The 22243-nt window shown below is 40.6% G+C and overlaps 2 protein-coding genes across 2 annotated transcripts; both read right to left on the bottom strand.

Annotated features, from left to right (window-relative positions):
- Window positions 1-858: 858 nt before the first annotated feature.
- Window positions 859-8190, bottom strand: mettl7a.2 (methyltransferase like 7A, gene 2). The gene is made up of 2 exons (XM_002933696.5): window positions 7551-8190; window positions 859-1314 (listed from the first exon to the last, which is right to left on the bottom strand). Exons 1-2 carry the CDS (start codon window positions 8046-8048, stop codon window positions 1078-1080), a joined length of 735 nt encoding a protein of 244 aa, XP_002933742.3. The 5' UTR covers window positions 8049-8190; the 3' UTR covers window positions 859-1077.
- Window positions 8191-12164: 3974 nt separating this feature from the next.
- Window positions 12165-19671, bottom strand: mettl7a (methyltransferase like 7A). The gene is given in 2 exon segments (NM_001078727.1): window positions 12165-12660; window positions 19134-19671. Coding segments are annotated over 2 exon segments (738 nt in total). The 5' UTR covers window positions 19632-19671; the 3' UTR covers window positions 12165-12420.
- Window positions 19672-22243: the final 2572 nt, after the last annotated feature.

The following is a 22243-nucleotide window of genomic DNA, read 5'->3' as shown; positions in this document are numbered from 1 at the left end:
TACAGATGAAAGAAAAAAAAATCCTTTTTCTACACATAAGCAATAAGTATAATTATCATGTATGCTAACCAATATTATTGTTACCTCAAGTAATTATCTTGATATAAATGTGAATTGGATGAAATTGTTTGAATAAAAATGGATATTGCAAATATGGAATACATATTGGACTGCAACTATGGAATTCACTTTATTATGTATACTTGTATGTTTTGGTGTTATTCCAGTAAGTGTCACTACACTGTGAGGTATTTAAGGGCAGTGGCACACGGGGAGATTCGTCGCCTGTGATAAATCTTCACTACCCCAACATACCATCCCACGGGCACAAATGTAAATCGGCGGTGGAATGGCATACACGACGTTTCAGTTCTCCGAAGCCGCCTTAATTTTTCCTTGCGAGGCAACTTTGGGCGACTAAAACGATACATATACCATCCCACTGACAATTTACATTCTTGTCGGTGGGATGGTATGTCAGGGAGATTAGTTTTATTTTTGAAAGGGTTGGGTAAACACATACATTACATACATACACATACATTACACACTATTGTATACACCAATGTCCAGCTCAGGAGACACATCACAAGCAATGCTACCATGCAGGGAGGTGCCAGCTTTTGAAAAACATAAATCGAGGTAAGCAGGTAGGACCACTACATGGAGTTTTTCTTGATGTAGTATGGGGGCTTGTCAATTTTTTTGGTCATAACTTTGTAACTAAAAATCCCCTGTTTTTGCATAGATACTAAATTACTAATGAAACAGGAGACCAGGGTATGTGTGCTGATCTATCCCACTCTTTTGTATGGTTTTACACAATATCCCTGTAATTAACAGAATACCAAACCAAAGTTCACTTGCAACTGATCAGAACAAGCCATGTGTAATTAATGTTCATACATTATATAGAGGAATGATAGAACACTGGTTACATATAAAAAGTGGTGCAGTTGTTTAATTAAAATGTATTTTAGTAAAGTGTTAAAAAGATTTATATATATATATAAACAGAAGACATTCTCTCACAGACAGAAACTGAAGGAAAGCCTTTCACAACCAGATAAGGTAGCATTATTTTACAGCATAACCAATTATATGAGGCTTCACTGGGCTCAACTTATAAGGTGCTTGGATGTGTCGCAGTTTAACTTCAGAGAACTTGGAACTTTCCAGGTATTTCCAGGTTTCTTTTGTAAGCTTGCACCCATCTCCTATGTATTTCCAAGTGGGATCCAAGATTCTCTGGAAAAAATAGTTCCAAGATGCAGAATCTGCTCGTACGTGTTCCAAAAAATAGTAGGCTCCGCCCTGCAATTGTAGAGGTAAATAAAAATAAATAATCAAATAAATTCTACATAGCATGTAATATGAAGGTTCTATAAACCCATACAGAATTATATCCTTCAGAGACCCTCATTGAAAGTTAAGGATCAATTGGAGCACACCACTGAACCCATAACAGATGAACAATGGCCCCGAGCACTGCAATCTCCACTTAAGATAACCCCCACCTATAAATATAGATTATTACAGCTCTACCTTAAGCAAAGGATAGTAACTAAAATACTCTTTTAGGCCCGTAAATTAATAGCCTAGAACAGAGAATCACCAACTTTCCCAACATATTCTGCCTGGAAAAAAAAATACATAGGATATGAGCAGCTGGGGATACTGGAAAATATATAACGTGGTTACAATGATGAGTGCTGTGCAGATAAAACTGAGTCTAAGATATCTTACTTACACTGCAAAGCAAAATATATATTGTTATAATACACAAGAGCCATGAATATCATTATAAATGGTGCAAAGTGATGTCATCATTTATAGCTGGTGCTTAGTGATGTAATTTTTGTAACATGAAACTTGTGTATTGTAATTAAGTAACCCCTGTTGTAAAATATTACGCCTTAGAGTTTCTTGACATGTTTAAAAGCACTTGCCTGATTTTTATATGGTCATGGAACTTCTCGGTGACTCTGGGCTGATACACTAGTTGACTTTTTAGCAAGTGAGGAAAAACAACGTTATGGGAGACAGGTCTTAGTCGATCCAGGGACTGGTCTGATTGCCATCTTGGAGTCAGGAAGGATTTTTTTCCCCTCTGGGGCAAGTTAGAGAGGCTTCAGGTGGGTTTTTTTTGCCTTTCTCTGGATCAACTAGCAGTTAGGCAGGTTACATATAGACATTAAGGTTGAACTTGATGGGTGCATGTCTTTTTGTCAACCTAACTTACTATGTTACAGACACAACAGGGATACATTTTTTACTATATAATCTACTTTAGGGCTATAGAAACTGATGATGTGCAGGTCAGAAGTTTCCTTACCTGCCCCTTCTCAAACTGGACCAAACCTGGGCTGAAGTTGAGAGGGGACTTGATGACCTGAGCCAAAGCTACCCTCTTCTATAACAACCCCCCCATCAATGTAGTGAGGCACAAGAAGCCCAGCCACAACACAGGAAAAATAGGTGCTGTGTGCTTCAATGGCCTGTGCCGACCCCCATCCAACCCAAACAAAATGTCAATGCCCGTGTTTCAGCCAAAATGTATCCAACTGCAGGTTTTAGGCTTCCCCAGGAATCACTAATACAAACGTTCATGCTTTAGCTCTAAGTCAGCTTCATCAAAGAGGTTTTTAGGTTCATGGTGATTTTTCATAATCTGAGGATTCCACAAGGATATACAGAAAAAGCAGCTGCAGAAAGGGAGAAGCCAGGGAGTCAGAAACACTACCAACCACAAAGAGAAGCAGAATCATAGAAAACCACAGTAAGAAGAAACAAGTGAGCAAAACATTAGAAGCCACAGAAATAGAGAAACAGAATTGATGTCAGCAAACACAGAAGCAAGAGCTGCAGCACAGCAAGATCTGCCATCAGGTGGTAAGCAGTGAGCATGGTTATATTCCTTGGGGGTCCTCCACCCCAAAACTGTTTGTTTTTTCTGCATAATTATAGAAAATAAAGTTAAGTTAAAAACAATGTAACAGATAGACAGGTCATCAAAAAGATGCATTTTTTTTTTCTATTCACAAGCACAAAGGTGATGGATTTTATGTGGTTGTGGAGGTTGTGACACCAGCCCACTAGGTTTAGGGATCCTGTTAGAATCATTTAAAAGGTGAAACTCTGTAATGGGGATTCATCATTATTTCAGATATCTGCAGCTCTGGCATGGCAGCCACAATGTGTTCTCTCTGCAACAGGAACCAATCAGAAATCAGTACTCATGGCACCTATGTCATGCTCGTACATGTTCCTTGCTTGCAGGAAGAAGACAGAGTAGCGAATATAGGAGCTGGTCAATTTGGCCACAGGCTATCAATTAGGGATTTACCTAATCCAGGATTCGGCCTTTCTCAGGAGGATTCAGCCGAATCCACACTCCTGGGTGAACTGAATCTGAATCCTAAAAATCACGTGACTTTTTTTGTCATGTTAACACAAAAGTTGAAAATTTAACCCTTCCGGAATCCTTTGGTTTGGTATTCGGCCGAATCCGAAAAAGTGGATTTGGTGCATTCCTTCTATAAACAGCCACAGGGAATATAGGTAATTAAAAAAAACAAAAAACATCTCCTATTACAAAGTTGCAGGTGGAAAGGCATGTCAGGGAGATTAGTCGCCCACTGAAGCTGAGATTAACTGCAGGTGATTAATCTCCCTGTGGCCAATCACCTATAAGGGTCAAACGTCGCTATCAGGGAGATCAGTTCGGAGGCCCCATACATGGGCAGATAAGCTGCTGAATCTGTGTAAGGGTAAAAACCCATGGAGCCGTTGAGTCGCCCACGATGGATCTCTACTATTGCAATCGACTAACCGATCTGAAATGGCCTTCCACCAGCAACAATAGGAGTCATGGGTGGAAAGCCCTTCACATTGCTTCAGTAATCCAAAGTCACACAAAGTTTCCTCCTGCAGGCAACCTTCCACAACTCCTGAAAACAAATCGATGTGAAGGGCTTTCCATCAGTGACTTCTGTTGTTGCTGGTGAAAAGTAATTTTGGAGCAGTTAGTTGTCCGAGATAGCAGAGATCTATAATTGCCAGCTTAAATCTGCCTGTTTATGGCCGCCTTAAGTTGGCTGACTTTACAACCCCCTTTATGGTTATGTAGGGTCACTTGTGTTATCATTTATCCTTTAGAAAGTAAGCTCCTTGCTCTTATCACTTGTATAGCACTGCTTCCACAGTTCAGGGAGTTGCCGTTTAACTAAAGCACACTGTCATCCAACTCATTATTTATTTTATTCAAGTTTCTTCATCTCATTCTGTAGAGCCATGCTGCAAAGGCTACTGTTCTACAAATACAATCAGATATTTATTGGGTGGTATATGGAGCCAGTAATCAGGGAGATGGAAGAGTTAATGGGAAGGGGAGTGCAGAACATGGCAAAGGGCCAGCTCAGAGGACATAGGAAAGGGCTGAGTCATGCCTATGTATAAGCTTTACATGAAACATGCCCCTCTCTAACACACACTAACTGGGGGAAAGGTAAAGGAAGAAACAGGAGTACATTGTTGCAGGTTGCATTGAAGCTAAGAGCCTTTTTATGAGAGATATAGAAGATTGCAACGACCTTTGTACATCTTTCTTGTGTCTTTACTGCCTACAGCATGGCTACTGATTATGGAACAGGGTTCATTTGTTCTTTTCGTACCCTGCAGCTACAGAGATACAATACAAAGAAACGCTAAGGTTCCCTACCCAGTATGGTACGCTATTAAGGTTTTTTTTCCCCCATACAGAACTGCTGTATTCCGGCACGTATTTTGGGTTCTTTCCCTTTGTAAGTGAATTAAAGTGTACTTTTGTCTCCATGGAGGCACTGTTTATTGGCCCAAAGGTACATATAGGCCATATTGCTTCTGCCCCAACCCAGATTGGTTTATCCTTGTAATATAGGCCAATTAAAATGGGTCCCAATATTATTATTTATATGAACTGTAGAGGAATTAATCCTTTACAAGTTATTTAAAAGTTAAATTAATTCTTTACAAGTTATCTTGTCCCAAGTTACCCTGTTGTTATAAAGCTTAATGTCTTCTGTATATGGTTTTAATTTTTTAAATGTAATGCAACATTTTATTACCCTTTTTCGGAATACAACTATAAGACCCCACCCGTTTAGAAATGAATTTATGGACATGAAGTTTTTGGTCAGAAATTGGCAGGCAGTCTTATGTGCCCCCATACATTGGCAGCTTTAATAGATCTGTATATGGCTAGATTTACAGTACATTGTTTTTGCAAATGTGAGACACACAAATTTAGGGGACTGTCTCTAAGATATAAACTGCACATTCTGATATCAAAATATGACGTTTATAAGGATATAATTAATTTAATCCACAGAGAAATTGTCAAACTACAGATTATATGTCTTTAATTAAATCTTAGTAAACTGTGCTTAGTGATGTCATCAGTTATAATTAGTGCTTAGTGATGTAATTTGTGTTACATGACTCACTGAAACTTGTGTATTATAATAAATAATGTGCCCCTTACATAAAATATCAGGATATTAGAAGTTAAATCAAAATTCCATGATGTGTATAAAAGCACACAGCCTTTTGCCTTGTACCTTTTTATGTCATGGAACTCCTGTGTGATTTATAAGGGCTTATTTGAATTGCCCCACGAAAATGTAAAAAAAGGCCACTATCTGGCATTTTTTTTGCACTTTGCCCTCTGTGTATGTGTGGCATTTTTTACAATAGGAATAATGAAACAGATGAAAGACAAATTTAAACCAAAAGGCAAATAACTAAACCTAATCTAAATAAAGAAAAACACCACTTACGTTGGGCAAATTACGTAGACCAAAAAATAACTCACCCTGTCCTGAAATTGGTCTGGGTGCTTGAAGCCCCGAACCCTTAGCTAAGGAAGGTACACCATAGACCAAAAAGATGGCTGCAAACATACCGGACAGCAGGATATCCACTTTAAAGATCGACTTTATTTTTGCAAATAAAAGCATCATGCCTGACGCGTTTCGTGCGCAAGCACACTTAATCATCAGCCATGATTAAGTGCGCTTGTGCACAAAATGCATCAGGTGTGATGCTTTTAATTGCAAAAATAAAGTTGATCTTTTAAAGTGGATATCCTGCTGTCCGGTACGTTTGGAGTCATCTTTTCCGTTTAGGGACTACATTCACATATTCAGTATCCAGTAGTGAAGTAAAGTCCACAAATCTGGGCCTGCTCAAAGAGGTACCTACTGGGCATGCTTATTGCCATTGTTCCAATTAAAAGTAGGCACCTTTTCGAGATAGGGAACTAAATCCAAGTGGAGGCTTCAGGTGGCCATTCACGTTAAGATCTGCTCATTTGGTAAGGTTGCCAAACTCCTAATATGCCCAACCAAGGTGGGGGATATCAGGCTAATTTGATTGTTTGGCCCTAGGGTGGGTATATGGGCCGTCGGACTGAGGTTTGCATCAACAAACCAATGCGGTCCCTGCACCGACGTGAAAATCAAAACATTGGGGTGGCTATACATGGGCAGATACGCCGCTGAATTGGTCTGAACGACCTGAACTGGCAGCTGAAATCTGCCCATGTATGGCCACCTTAAGAATAAGGAAGCAGGGCTCCCAGGTAGGTGAGGAACACATAACCCCAACTGTTATCGGACTGTAACTCTCCTCTTCCAGTTGTGAAGGTACTAAGAATATGCAATGAGTATAATGTACATACCCCCCATGGGAGCCCCTCTCATGCTAAGGACCCTGCTAATAAAGGCTGCCCAACTAGAGGGATACTTGTGCCCAACTAGAGGGATACTTTGTGCCCAACTAGAGGGATACTTTGTGCCCAACTAGAGGGATACTTTGTGCCCAACTAGAGGGATACTTTGTGCCCAACTAGAGGGATACTTTGTGCCCAACTAGAGGGATACTTTGTGCCCAACTAGAGGGATACTTGTGCCCAACTAGAGGGATACTTTGTGCCCAACTAGAGGGATACTTTGTGCCCAACTAGAGGGATACTTTGTGCCCAACTAGAGGGATACTTTGTGCCCAACTAGAGGGATACTTTGTGCCCAACTAGAGGGATACTTGTGCCCAACTAGAGGGATACTTTGTGCCCAACTAGAGGGATACTTGTGCCCAACTAGAGGGATATTTTGTGCCCAACTAGAGGGATACTTTTTGCCCAACTAGAGGGATACTTGTGCCCAACTAGAGGGATACTTTGTGCCCAACTAGAGGGATACTTTGTGCCCAACTAGAGGGATACTTTGTGCCCAACTAGAGGGATACATTGTGCCCAACTAGAGGGATACTTTGTGCCCAACTAGAGGGATACTTTGTGCCCAACTAGAGGGATACTTTGTGCCCAACTAGAGGGATACTTGTGCCCAACTAGAGGGATACTTTGTGCCCAACTAGAGGGATACTTTGTGCCCAACTAGAGGGATACTTGTGCCCAACTAGAGGGATACTTTGTGCCCAACTAGAGGGATACTTTTTGCCCAACTAGAGGGATACTTGTGCCCAACTAGAGGGATACTTTGTGCCCAACTCACAGGTTTCAGAACCCGCAGCACCTCGGTCAGCACCGCCTCCACCTCCCTCACGGAGCACAGGACTAGCGTACAGACCACCACGTCCATGGAGCCGTCTGCCAAGGGGGCCATATTCTCCCCGGGGGCCACCACAAAGCTCTGGAAGTCTACGTGCTGGTTCTCGGCCAAGCTCCTGCCCAGGAACGATTTGAAGTTGGGGTTGGGGTCCATACAGGTGACTTTGCTGCCGGCCGGGTAGTACTGGAAATTTGCCCCTGTGCCACAGCCAAGATCGAGGATGGCGAGTTTCCCAGAGGGACCAGCGAAGTCACTCAGGTTGCGGAACAGTTGCCTCTTCTCGTCTCCCATTTTCCTGTTGTATTCCTTAGTGATGCGTTCCAATAGGTATGGCAGCACCACCTTGGCTATCCTGTCCCAGAGCCCCAGGAATGCCAAGATATGCACTGGCAGTGCCACGACCCCTACACATACCTGCAGCAATAGAATATGGAGAGCCATCCCCAACTAATAACACTGGTACCTGCGCAGCCTGCAACTGCCTCATACAACTGACGTGCGCGTCCCCGTAGCATCGGCGTTCCTTCAGCCTGCCTGAGGCGCGTTCCCGCGGGACGGGAGGCGGGGGAGGGGCTGCTGGCTCGGTTCCACGGTTACTGGGTCAGAGTGAGAGGGACATGGCAGCTGCCCCTTTATTACTACTGAGAGAGGCAGTGCCAGGCTGTAGCCCTGTGCCACATTCTCTGCTGTATCTCCCTAGCGAATTGGAGAGCAGCCAGGCAACAATCCCTGCGGGTTATACTGTAGGCAGTTTTGCAAGGGACATGGGTTGCAGGGATTTTTATAAGTTTCCTCCCATATAGAACAAGCACTTGTTATATTGACATGATGTTGGTATATAGGGTTTATGTATGTGAGTGGATAGATAGGTCAGTATGGGTCTGTATGTGAGTGGATAGATAGGTCAGTGTGGGTCTGTATGTGAGTGTATAGATAGGTCAGTATGGGTCTGTATGTGAGTGTATAGATAGGTCAGTATGGGTCTGTATGTGAGTGTACAGATAGGTCAGTATGGGTCTGTATGTGAGTGTATAGATAGGTCAGTGTGGGTCTGTATGTGAGTGTATAGATAGGTCAGTATGGGTCTGTATGTGAGTGTATAGATAGGTCAGTATGGGTCTGTATGTGAGTGGATAGATAGGTCAGTATGGGTCTGTATGTGAGTGGATAGATAGGTCAGTGTGGGTCTGTATGTGAGTGGATAGATAGGTCAGTGTGGGTCTGTATGTGAGTGTATAGATAGGTCAGTGTGGGTCTGTATGTGAGTGGATAGATAGGTCAGTATGGGTCTGTATGTGAGTGGATAGATAGGTCAGTATGGGTCTGTATGTGAGTGGATAGATAGGTCAGTATGGGTCTGTATGTGAGTGGATAGATAGGTCAGTATGGGTCTGTATGTGAGTGGATAGATAGGTCAGTGTGGGTCTGTATGTGAGTGTATAGATAGGTCAGTATGGGTCTGTATGTGAGTGGATAGATAGGTCAGTGTGGGTCTGTATGTGAGTGTATAGATAGGTCTGTATAGGTTGTGTGTGCCTGGTTCACTTGGAAGGGTTTAGCTGGATGGTCTTTTTTCAACCCTATTTAACTAAGTAACTGTGTAACTATATAAGCTGGAGACATTAAGCTGCTCTTTATATTAGCCTTTTTATACACACACAGATAATTAACTTAGTACAAAAGTATGATATATTCACTTTCTCATTTTATATGTTTTTATAACGTAGTTTTCTTTCTGTATGACATGGGTAGGGATACATAAAGCTGTAAAGCTTTTTCTGATTGGTTGTTTAATGTCACTTTTGATTGGCCATTCAACAATAATTTATGATTTGTGCTTTTAACTTTAAATAGTGTTACATGTTCTGTATTTGTTTAGCCTATGATTAAAGGGAAAAAAGTGCAGCAGTGAAAAAGTGCAGCTGTGAAGCTGATTTGGCCTGTGTAGCCTGGCTGACAGAGAGTAACTGTGAGGAACAGGTTGTTAACCTTGTGGTGGGCCAGAGTTTGGGAGAGAGCCTAGGGTAATGACCACCAACCAGTGACTGGAGGGCAACATGTTGCTCACCAACCAGACCAAACCAGAACTGAGGGTTGGCAGACAGAATAGTTACGGGCCTGGCATCCCCCCATGAACCCTATGCATGCCTCTCCTGCCTACCCCTAGTTTGACCCTGGACTACATTGTCAGCTGTGAGAGAGACTGCTATATTTTATGCTACTATAAGAAGAATCAGCATTTTTGTGTACCTGTCTCTTCCCTGCACATTTCTTTCCTCTGTTGGAAGATCTGACTGAAAAGGGCTCCTGCATAGAGAATTAATGCCTGAACCTCCTTCTTTTCTCCAATTTGTGAAAAGTCTCCTTTCCTAAAATAAAGTACATTGTGAAGCACTTTTTTGCATATTTTCATAAACCATTTTTTTACCCTTAGTTTCTTTTTAAAATAACAAAGAACATAGATTTATTAGGCAGGTGCAACCCTAATATAATTATATAAACACGGTCATGTGAAAGAGTAAGTACACTCCATGTAAAGTTTTTTCTTTTTAACCATGTGTACATAGCAATATTTTATCTTCATGCAAACAGTATATAAAGATAAATGTGATGGAACGGAACAAAAGAAACAAGGACATTGACTTTGCAGTCATTTCTTCATTTATGTATAGTTTTGTATTGAGTTTCTTGCATGCACAGGCCACTTCTAATCCCCCAACAGCATCTCAGTAGCATTTAGATCTAGGTTTTGACTTGCCCATTCCAGAACCAACATTTATTTTTTTTTCCAGCAGTTCCATTGTGGGTTTACTGCAGTCATCTAGCAAGGTCCACTTTTGGGCGAGCTTCAATAGGAGCTTGCTCTGTAGCAGCTCCAATCTGGCTTTCAGTGTAGAAAAGCCAGATTGGCTGCTTTAGAATAGAACAATTGCAATTGTTTGGAGTTGGGTGGTGATTGGAGGCTACAAATCTGACTATATTCACACCTTAAAGGAACAGTATCACAAAAAAAAGTTTTTAAAGTAATTAAAATATGATATACTGTTGCTGTGCACTGGTAAAATTACTATAGGTTACATAACATAGCAGATAAGCTATGTCGAATATAATAGTGTAATAAATGATAATAATAAAGTGTCAGTATTTATAAATATAAAGTTGTCCAGAGCAGCAGTGTCTTAATTTTCTTTTACAGTATATATTAGCGACATAGGCTGGATTCTGGGTTAAATCTTTAGTCTTTCCATATTTATTTTATTCATTTTCTTAGTTATAACCCATCATATTTAGTAAGTAACTAGAACAGTCTGCACAGTCAAAGTAAAATCAAATGTATAGGTCACATATCTGACTTGATTAGCAATAAGTTCTAGTATATTTTAATTGTAAGTGAAACAAATACATTTCCAATGAGCTTGATAGCACTCTTTATTACTGGAGTTGCCATCAGGGACTTTCATATTCAGCCTCACATTCTATGGTATGCAGGAATGAAGAAGATAACTACGCCATGTACAGTTTGTCTTCCATTCCTTTTTCTTTAAAGGGTAATCGCCATAGTTATTAACATGCACGCAAATTGTAGTTTTTAAAAGATATCTGTTTTTACCAATAGCTTGACATTTTTTATATAGTTTTTTGTAACATAAATGGTTGTCTAGAGCTCTCTCTATTGGGACATATTGTGCGAAAAACAAAAATGTGTCAGTTCGATATACTCCTATATATAGAAGGAATGTGCTTCAAACAGTTGTGTTTTATGCTGATTTATTGAAAATTTTGCCAAAACTGCTACTAGTTCCACCTATCTGTGCCATTTCCTGCTGCCTCATTTTGCAGGCTGTGCTTAGAAGCTAGCAGCACTCGGCACACTGCACTGTAGGATAGGAACCAATCAGCAGCTAGGCTGACACCTGTTAGAGAACCAAAGACTGCCTTTGCTTGTGTGACTGCAGGACTGTTAGAACATGCCCACCCTTCAATTAAAACAGGGACAGTAGCAAATCTTTGAGGCTCCAATAAAGGGGCCATTTTAAAAGATGATCATTTTTAGCCCAAACTGAAACCAGCATAATATACTGTAGTATTTGTTATTGCCTACAAGATTGAAAAGGGGTTCACTTATGTTAAATGTCCCCTTTACTAATTCTTCTTGCTGTAACTGACTGGGTTGGATAAGCCTATTTTCTGTCACTGGACTGTTTGACATCTTTTACATATCCTATAGCTAAAAGTTTCTGACAAACGCTTAGTGCAATAACACCATCTGTTGGTAGTAACCAGATAGTACTAATGCTTTTTGTTTGGATGGAGAATAGCATGGGCAAGCAAGCAAAACAAATAAGCAAGTGAAGTAAAACACCAGAATGCACCCATACATGTCTGTTATCATTCTTTCAGCATGGAACAAATCTCCATTGGATAAGCAATTACATTGTAAATATTGACAAGCAGTTTAGTCATATTCCTCAATGAAAGTTGCGACGGATCATGAACAGACTTAAATTAAGAGATGCCAAATATTAGTAAGAGGGATCTCAGTATAGACTAAACATATGCAGGAAGCATAAATGCACTTTATTTCAGTTCAGACAAATTTTAGTTACAGCTTGCATTTTTTTTTTAATAAAAACCTGGAAAACATTTACATGTATAAATTTGAAATGTAACAATTGTAAAAGGATCTTTAAATGTGTGCAAGAAATTATGCATCGGTGAGTGTGCCTTCTATTCTATATCATCCCCAATTTACTAAACAGAGCTTGTGTAGGCTCAAACTAGATTTCCTTCTTGCTTGCATGGTTTCTTGGATTTATTTCACAGCATATCCAACAATGTGGGGGGTTACGGGCTTTATCATGGTGCGTGCCTGAATGTGGCGTAGTTTCAGTGTAGAGAATTTAGCATTCTCTAGGTCCTTCCAGGTGAATTTTCTTAAGTTACAGCCATCAAAAACTAGTTTCCATGTGGGATTTAGAATTCTCTGAAAGAAGCAAAGCCAGGTGGCTTCATCTGAGCAAGCCACGTGTTCCAGAAAGAAGAAAGCTCCTCCCTGGGAAATAAAGAACACAACATGGTCTGCATGAGTATTTTTGCAAGACTTTTACTATTATTGAGTCTTTATATCTACTATTGTATAACAGAAAGAATTAATTAATAACATAATGCAAACACTAATGCCGAAAGCCTTTTTAAACCTTTTTAAACCACTGCAGTCACAGTTTCCTAGTGTGGTAATGGACAGGTCTAGGTATGTTTTAGTGCAGGTCCCCAACCCTTTTTTTACTCATGAGCCACATTTAAATGTAAAAAGAGTTGATGAGCAACACAAGCTTGAAAAATTTACCTGGGGGTGCCAAATAAGGGCTGTGTTTGGTATTTATTAGGCCCTGTGTGGCAGTACAGCTGGTTTGGCAGGCAGTACAGCTGGTTTTTACGCAACCAAAATTTGCCTCTAAGCCAGAAATTAAAAAATAAGCTCTTTCTTTGATGCCACTGGGAGTAATAATAATTTAGGGAAGACAAGATTAATACATTTTCATGCTCTAAACCCCAAGCCAAGGTAACCTGGGTGATTTGTAATTAGCCCAGATGTACAATGCATGGCTCTATAGACACAGCATAACCTGCAGTAACTGGCAATGAGCCCTGGAGAGCCTTTGCTTCTTTTATAACTTAGCTCTCTGCTCATGTTTTTACAGATGTTCAACACTCTCTGAGCTGAGCTACAGCACATCTTCCACGAGCCCATTAAGCACGGGGAGTGTTACAGACACCAATGACAACTATGAAAACATCATTAATGCCATAGACTTGACATGCCTCTGGGCTAGTACATCCAGTCCAATGCAAGATGTACACATGGTCAAGCCTAGTCATTTATATAGTTCTTCCCAGAACAATGGTCCGATCCTATCACCCAAGGACATCCATTGCCAGTTGAAGACCTTGCATTACAGAAAGTTCTAACTGGCCCCAATAAATATCTGACCAATCTCTGGTCAGACTTTGATTCATGAGGACATTGTTTGGTCTATACACAGGACAGTGGGCTGCCAACTTGATCAAGGGTTGCTGAACTGGCAGCCAAAAGTGTATGTACATTTCAAGTTATACTTTGACTTTGCCCAACACATATTCCTCTAATGTTGTATATATCAATGCACAGGTATACTTTACGATTTCTCAGAAAGCAGTTCTATGTAGCCTATATTTTGGCCATTTATTTGTTGCCCAAAAACATTCCGCAATACTCTGAAGTGGCCTGCCTCATCTGTATAAGGAATGCAGTGCATGTACACTTTCCCAAATTGCAGAATGCATCAATAGGCAGAATGCAATTTCAACTCAAGTACTATTTATTGTGCTTATTTTTAGCAAAGGTGTTTATGGGCCATTAATGAGCACTGGTTGGGGCTTGGCAGACGAGAGCAATACTATTAGGCAAACTTATTGTTAGGCTTTGGCTATCCTTTAATCCCATGAGGCCCATGAGTGACCTGAGCAAGATAGTCAGTATTACTTATTTACTGGGCAAATTTGCACCTGGGCAGTAACCCATAATAAGCAATCAATTATTAGCTGCAAGTAGAACAATGGAAAAAAAAAACACCTGATTGGTTGCCATGGGTTACTGCCCAGGTGCAAATTTGACTATTGTTTATGAATGACCACCACTAATAAATATCTTTCTGGCAAACTTAGGCTAACCACTTGACTTTGTACGACTTTGTAGTGTTCAGAACTGATATTTTGATTGTGCAATGTTATATTTGCACAACATGTTTTGGACAATGCTCATTTTCAGGTCCACAATTGAAAAATAGGGCATTGCTTGAAACAACAGGGCATTGTTGTGTAACTGACACTGAACAATAAAATAGCAGTGTACTGTTGTGAATTGCTGACTGATTCCTCAGTCTATTGTACATTCATGTCCCCATAAGGTGCAGCATTCCATATGTATCTGCAGTAGAATATAGAAGGCAATGGAGGAAGCCCTGATTATAATATTGCTTATGCTAACTACCTGTTATATTGTATTATATCCAAACAGCCTTATTTGCTATTTAGTACCAGCCATTCAGTTGGTCCCTTGCTACATAAAGCATTCCCCTTTCTCTAACCTTTGCTTGATCTAACCAGAGCACTGTTCCTGGCTCTAGCCCCTACTTCTGAATCCTGATCCAAGTTCCAGATCTGAAAAGCTGTATCTGACCTGTAATGATTGATAAATTCTGATCTTGGACTGTTCCTAAATTTGCTTTGATTACTGCCCAGCCTGACTTCAGCCTGTATCTGACTAGGTTTTATTCCTATCTTACCGTTGCATAGTCTTACCTGTCCAGTTCAGTACGTCACTTCTGTCTGTGTCCAGACCTGTACTTCACACACAATTAGGGCCACCATCAGAAAATTTGGGGCCCCGCACAAGTTGTTTATATGGGGCCCCCCATGAACACAAGGATGCAGTACCAAAATTTTGGCCACAACCCTTGTTTGTGCACTATAAACAGCTGATGTTACTCTATAATAAGCTGTTCATATAAAGCGTTCTATTAATTAACGTGCTAATAAGTCATTCAGTTTATTGGGGGTCAGTGGATTTTGCCCTAAGTTTAATAACTAGTCAGTAATAGTTCACAAAAATAGTAAAAATAATTAAAGGAGAAGGAAAGTCAAAACCTATTAAGCACACTATTATGTAATAGTACTGCTATTGCTGTGTAAAAACGCTATATTCCTGGCTTGCCTAATGAAAGATTTACAGAGATACACATACTAGAACTTACATACTTGTTTCAGTGAACGGCGCCACCATCTTGTCCAGCGTGTCTGTGTGGGCTGAAAAGCACAAGCCAGCCCCCCCTCCGCTCCCTGCTCCTGCCACAAAGCCTCCGCCGCTCCCCGCTCCAGCCACAAACCCCCCCGCTCCCCACTCCTGCACAAACTCTCCGCCACTCACTGCACCTGCCCCCCCGCTTCCCCCCACCTGCATGTCGCAGAGTTCTCCAACGCTGCATCGCCATGGCAACCGGACGCTCCTGCTGTGTGCGCATGCGCCGCCTACAGTAACAAGTCACCAAGTCTGGAAGGAGCGATGCATTATGGGAATCTTCTCTACACTGCTCAGCGTTTTTTTTTCCTGTTTGGCTTCTGATCTTCTGAACGGGAGAAATATGGGGAGACTTAAGGGCACTATTGAGAGAACTGAAGGTATGCCTGCAGCTTGAGATTAACTCTTTATTAGCCTTTCCTTCTCCTTTAAGGTGCTAATAAGTAATAAGTATTTTGAATTGGGGGTCAGTAGAGTTTATATGTAAGTTGTGTATAAAAGCAAAAGCAACATAAGTTTTTGCATAAGTTACCTAAATAGCGTAAATGTAGGGGCCCAATAACCAATTATTCCACTGCTGGGGAATGTAAGTTCATGTCTGCTAGAACAAACCAATTCCCTTGCACTACACAAAAATATTTTCCCTACAAATTAAGAATGAGACTTCAGTCTGACTACAGTCAGGAAAATCCAATCTGTATTACACTTACATATTCATACTATCCATATGTATACTTTTATCAGTATCCATGAATACTGCTCCTGGAAAAAGTTATGTGAAAAATCTTCTGCTGCCTCTGTGTGAACGGAACACTTATTTGGGAGTCATAAATCTGATCTGCATTGCCAATTCAAACCTTACAGAGGCCCCACGTAGCCTGCCTTCTCCAGCTAAAGTATAGGATTACTTTATGTTCCAGAGGCAAATGGAAACAAAGGGAAAGTAACTGCGAACTCTGTATTATCTGAAGTACCATTATCTGTATCAATAAAGGGGCCTATTTTCTAAAGTTCAATATGTTTTGAAATCTGAATGGGACTTTACAATAGAGGTCTGTTAGGGGTCAAAAATATTCACATCTTCATAGTGCATATCAGTAACTTTTCAATAAAATAATGTGCAAATTGAAACAACCTTGCCTTGGATACTAGTCAATGCAAAAGTGGCATTTTTTAGTTAGTGCAAGTATGTTTCTGTTTTTGAAAAGTAGAGTGTTTTTTTCTTACCTTTTTTATGTACAAACTTTAGGGTTATTCTGTGTAAATGCTAAGCTAAGCTTTGAGGTGGTGTTTAACAATATAATACACAAGAGCCATGAATCCCCTGTAAATGATATCCTTATGAACTGTGCTTAGCAATGTCATTTGTGTCACGTGACGCTCAAACTTGTGTATTATGCTAAATAATGTACCGTATATACTCGAGTATAAGCCGAGGTACCTAATTTTACCTAAGAAAACTGGAAAAATGTATAGACTCGAGTATAAGCCTAGGGTGGGAAATACAGCAGCTACTGCTAAGGTTTTTTTTAACTGTCTATACTGTCTAATAAATATATGTCCTTAATATAAGTTTAATAAGCAGAATATGCATTTAGCATTTGAGCTTTTCACTTCCATTACCCAGAAGCAGAGAGTGAGAATCTGGCAAGACAGCATGCACTAGTCTTTTAATGCTATAGAAATAAATGAACAACTGAGCATGTACAGTATTGCTAATGGCACTCGCAGTGTTAACCACAAGCCGGAAAATGAACTCTTAAAGTTAATGCTACAGTAACATCAGTATATGGCAGGTAGTGTATTACAGGACTGTACGCATCAGCAGGATGGATCTTGTTTACGTAGTGTTAGTATGTTATGATGTAGAAAGCACAGCGGCTACTGAAATACACAGCAGATAGGGATTTGTTACATGCTCTGAATATAACTGTATATGGCACTGTTATTTTGTATTTTTTTTTATATTGTGTATGTTCACTGTTCCATTGCAATTGTTGTCCTTAAATGTCACCATTCCGTGCAAGGGAATATGATGTACATACATAATTTTCTGCTTCTACTGAAGGGCAGTCAGCCCAGTACTTATCCTAGAGCTGTTTTCACATCAGTACTTCACAACAGTACATGTGCCCAGTGACTCTCTGGCGCTTAGGGACATGCTGCTTCTCCTTTGGCCAGTAGTTGGGCAGTAAAAATAATGATTGAAAGTAAGAAATCAATACCTTAAGTCTGAGCGAACGTCAATAGAAGCGCACATACATTTGAGAGCACAGCGACGAGGCGGGGGCGGGGTTGGGCGGCGCAAGCCCTAGAAACCACATAGTTATAGAAATCCCAAACTGGAAAGCTAAAGAATAGAAACTGACAACCAGCACAAACATTAAATAATAACGTAACAATGCGAACTGTCTCAGAATAACTCGATCTACAGCATACTTACAAATTGATTTTAAGGTTTCCCTCAGAGCGATAAATGACAAGGCGTGATCAGCAAAGCGCTTATTTATTGGTTACTTTCTGTACCACGTGGGCGGCCAGATGCTAAGTGTAGGTAACACGGAAGTGCGGAGCTGTGTTCCACAGTGAATAGAGCCGGAAAGGAAGAGACGCGGAAAGACACTGGAAATAGCGAGAGTCTGACATGAGAAGATTTAAAACTCAGAGACCCTTGAAAAAGCGAGTATAGTTGAACTGTAATAACAACGAGTGCATGCGGTAGCGCCGGAGCGTACACCCGCCGGGGAGGAAAGGATGCGGCATGTCAGCGAGCGTGTCCTGAGTGTATGCCCACTGAGAGCGGGCGGGGGTATTTGTACAATGAATGAGTACTCGAGTATAAGCCGAGGGCCACTTTTTCAGCACATTTTTGGTGCTGAAAAACTCGGCTTATACTCGAGTATATACGGTACCTCTAATATACCTGTAAAATATGATATGAGATGTTTTATCAGAGTTCCATGACCTGTATAAAAGCATTTCTACGTTGGCCTTGCGCCTATAAATGGTTATGGATCTCCTTGGTGACTTCTAATATTTTTTTCATTTTTTTTTTTTACTATAGGGGGTACATTATTCCCTAAATAACACAAATACAATTGTATCAAGTTTTGAAAAGTCCTTGAAAGTATTCTCACATTTGGAAACATTTTCAGATATGTCAGACATGCTTTAGCCCAGCAAAATATAGTGACCATTAGTAATAACTAACAGGAAAAATTAAGGGTCTGATTTATTAAATATCTGAAAACATTACCAAGTGGCTGTTTGGATTCAACAATTTATTTTACTTTTATACAAATCGTTCCAGTGTGGAAAATAATGGTCTGACTACTGTTTCCCCGCACCCGATATGCACCAGGGAGCAAGGATTTGGATGGGTGAACAACACTGAACATTGTTATTCCACAGCTAATAATGACGTTCCACTGCTCAAAGCAGTGAAACACATTTGAACGAACTGACCTAGACATGAGGCTTGATAAATGTGCCATTCTGTATAAAGTTTCCTGGCAGACAGTAAAGTGCTGATAAAAGGGGATGATATTAAAAAAATCTTGAAAAGTAAATACTGCTGGGAAAAGGGGTTATTAATATAAAAAAAACTTTTTAGTATTCAAGTTTTGATAATTAGCACCCAGAAGTTTCCAGAAGATGAAAACTGTATTTACAGATATTGTAACACTTACCGGTTTAAGAACTCTCCACACTTCTTCCAGGACCTTGGGTGTGTTGGGCACTGAACACACTACCAGGGTGCAGACCACCACATCTTGGGAGGCATCGGCAACCTGCTTCATGTTATCTGCAGAAGCCACCAAAGAGCTCTCAAACTTAAGATGGCTATTTTCTGCTTGGCTTTTAACCAGAAACTTCTCAAAATTCGGGTTGATGTCCAGACAGGTTACCCTGCAATTATTTGGGTAGAATTTAAAATTGGCACCAGTGCCACATCCAATCTCTAGAAGCTTGATTTCCTTGGAGTTACCAGCAAAATCACCCAGGTTGCTAAAAAGATCCTTTTTTGTTGCGTCCATTACATTGTTGTAGCTTTTCATTAATGGAGCTAAAATATAAGGGAATATTTTCCTGGAAATCACACTCCAGATTCCAAGAAAACTCAGAATATGAAGAGGCAAAGTCAAAATAGCTAAACACAGCTGCAAAATAGATATGAGGAGAGACATGGCTGTGAGCAGCGGGCCCTGCAGCGTACACTGGTCAGACGGCTCAAAGTTTAATGCAGCTCAGCATTCCTGCTCATGGATCTGCCCTAACAAACTCCAACCCATCCATTTAGCATTAAAGGGGAACTGTCACCACATCATGAACCTTTTCTCTACTAACTGCTTTAGAAAGGCTTAAACAGTACTTTTTACTTGTGTTGAACAAAAATACAGTCGACATATTTTTAGTGTAGTGAGGTTTGGACTTTCTTTACTTTGTTTAACCCTTTATATCTCTTTTTGCTTCATATTAACACCGTACTCAGATGTGATAAGGATTATGTGAATTATCAGAATTCTTTATAATTATATATTAATTGCATGTCATACAAGCAGTCCAGCAGTATTTTTAAACATTTTTTTCTTACATTTAAATAGTGTAATGTAATTTTTTTGTATTTTAGCAGAATTCAAGTGTTTTACCTGAAGCAATTCCTGTGTTTTTGCAATGAAAAGGTACTTTGTTGTCCACAACAGAGTGCTTTCATATGGGTGACAAAGGGACCTGTGTGCTATTGATTTAAAGAGGTTTTTTTTTTTACCTTCAGGAGGTTCTCCAGCCCCCTTCCAGTTGTGTGTTCTTTGTGTGTGTGTGTTTTTGCATTGGCTTCAGCTTTCCTTTTTAATAGATTGGCCAGTGAAATTCCCCACAAATACAAGTGCAGAGTAAAGGTTTCACCTTGCTGTGCCTGGGCAGTAAGAGACTCCTAGACCAGCCACTATAACTAAAATATACACTTCTGGCTTAGCTCTTGTAGACTGGGTGCTTGATGGGACATGTGTACAGTTCTGCTTGAGATCCGTGTGTAAAATGGAAGAGCTCTTACATGGAGAAGCCCAAACAAAGTATTCTAGACAAACCTGTTTTTGCTTTTTGCACTGCAGGCTGCTAGAACTTAAGACACTTAGGGAAGTGAAGTCAGTAAACAAGACGTGGTGACTACAGTTAAAGAGGGTGCAGAATGGTTCCAAGAAGAAGCCCACTGAGGGACAGTTACATTGAGGACTGTGAAGTTGCAGAGATACTGCAAGGATACAAACCTGGTGAAGGATAATGCAGATGGATTGGGTTGCTAGTTCTCCCCACACAAGTTTCCCTGCTACCCCTTTTGCATCCAGCACATCCACTTCTCCCATACCACCTACCACCATAAAGCTTTCAGCTCCCCCCCTTGGCAAAAATGCCATCATCTTATCCGGTCTAATTCATAGCTTGTGTTTGGGGCAGACAGGAGGTGGGCCCTTTGCGCAACAATTGATATTGTGATAACTTAGTTACTTAATCACCACTGAATCACCAGATGAGAGAGGCAGTCAGATAACCTAGTGCCCCCACTTGGCCTTCAGGGCATCCTGCAAAGCCTCTAGGTATACATTGTGCACTGATTAAAAGAAAGGAGAACTAAACCTGCCTAGTTACAAAAGCCTCCCTCAACTGCCCTCCATTGGCGCCCCTCACCTCTCCCTTCCTGCATGGTTAATTCCATAAAAAAGTTCCCCTATTTCAAAACCTGACCTAATAAGCAGAGCAGAGTTCCAAGGCACCATCTTGTATCCATTCCGATACTCTTCAGGTCTCTTTGCCAACCCGGAAGCAGAAGCATGCCCAGTTGAGCTGATTCCTGACTAGCACCAACTGTGTATGCTCCTGCAGGGCCCATGTCGGTGTGAAAGAAGGAATATAAGTGCATTTACACAGGTCTAGCTCTCCTACATACCGCTCCAGCAATAGTCCACACAGAAACTATGTTAACAATAGGCTCTTTACTTATACTGATAGAAGCACTAGCCCCCAGAGCCACAATGGCAGACAAGGTCACCATATTAGTAGGAAACTCTGCCTTGCAGCCCCCTTGGCCCCCATAGTAATTACAGAAGCCCCCATGGCAACTCAGTGAGTCCCAACCGCATTGCCTTTGATGGGGTAACCCTTATAACTTGCTGATCCTTACTCTACCCATGACACCTGCTACATACAAGAAAAAGCAATCAATGTAGGACAGGTGTTTAGAAGATTAAATTAAAAGTGTAGGAAAACAGAACCACAGAGTTACTATTTCCAACAAAGTCAGGGTTTGGGGGGACACATTCTTCCATCCAGCAAAGTTGTTCTGCTTTTAAAAACATGAAGAGAGGAGTGCCTTTAACTCTACTAGAACTTTTCCCATTAGAGCTCAGAGCAGGCTAACTCACTAACTAGGCAGAGACATGTGGAAAAACACAATAAGTATGATACCTACAGTATATTTAGTAACTTATCTTCGTCATCATCATCACCACCACCACCAAATATTACCTGTTTAAAACAGGCTGCATTAAGGTAAATGAAGCACAGTATGTTTTTTAAGACCAGACACACAGATGTACAGAGCTGAATGGGACCTGTCTTTCAGTTTAGTGCTTTCAAAACACATGCAAGGTTTTAAAGTAACAGTAACACCAAAATAAATGAAAGTAAAGTAATTAAAATATAATGTACTGTTGCCCTGCACTGGTATAAGTAGTGTGTTTGATATAAAAACACTACTATAAATAAGCTGCTGTATAGCTACAGGGGCAGTTATTCAATCATA

This window comes from Xenopus tropicalis, chromosome 2, assembly GCF_000004195.4.
Source record: "Xenopus tropicalis strain Nigerian chromosome 2, UCB_Xtro_10.0, whole genome shotgun sequence".
Classification (NCBI taxonomy): domain Eukaryota; kingdom Metazoa; phylum Chordata; class Amphibia; order Anura; family Pipidae; genus Xenopus; species Xenopus tropicalis.
The sequence above is the reverse complement of the archived record's forward strand: the minus strand, read 5'-3'. Positions and strand labels throughout refer to the sequence as shown.

Excerpts from the sequence above, each read along its gene's own strand:
- mettl7a.2 (XM_002933696.5), bottom strand. The coding sequence starts at position 8,048 with ATGGCTCTCCATATTCTATTGCTGCAGGTATGTGTAGGGGTCGTGGCA. Across the intron at positions 1,315-7,550 it reads TGCTGCGGGTTCTGAAACCT|GGCGGAGCCTACTATTTTTT; the intron begins GTGAGTTGGGCA and ends CTACAATTGCAG.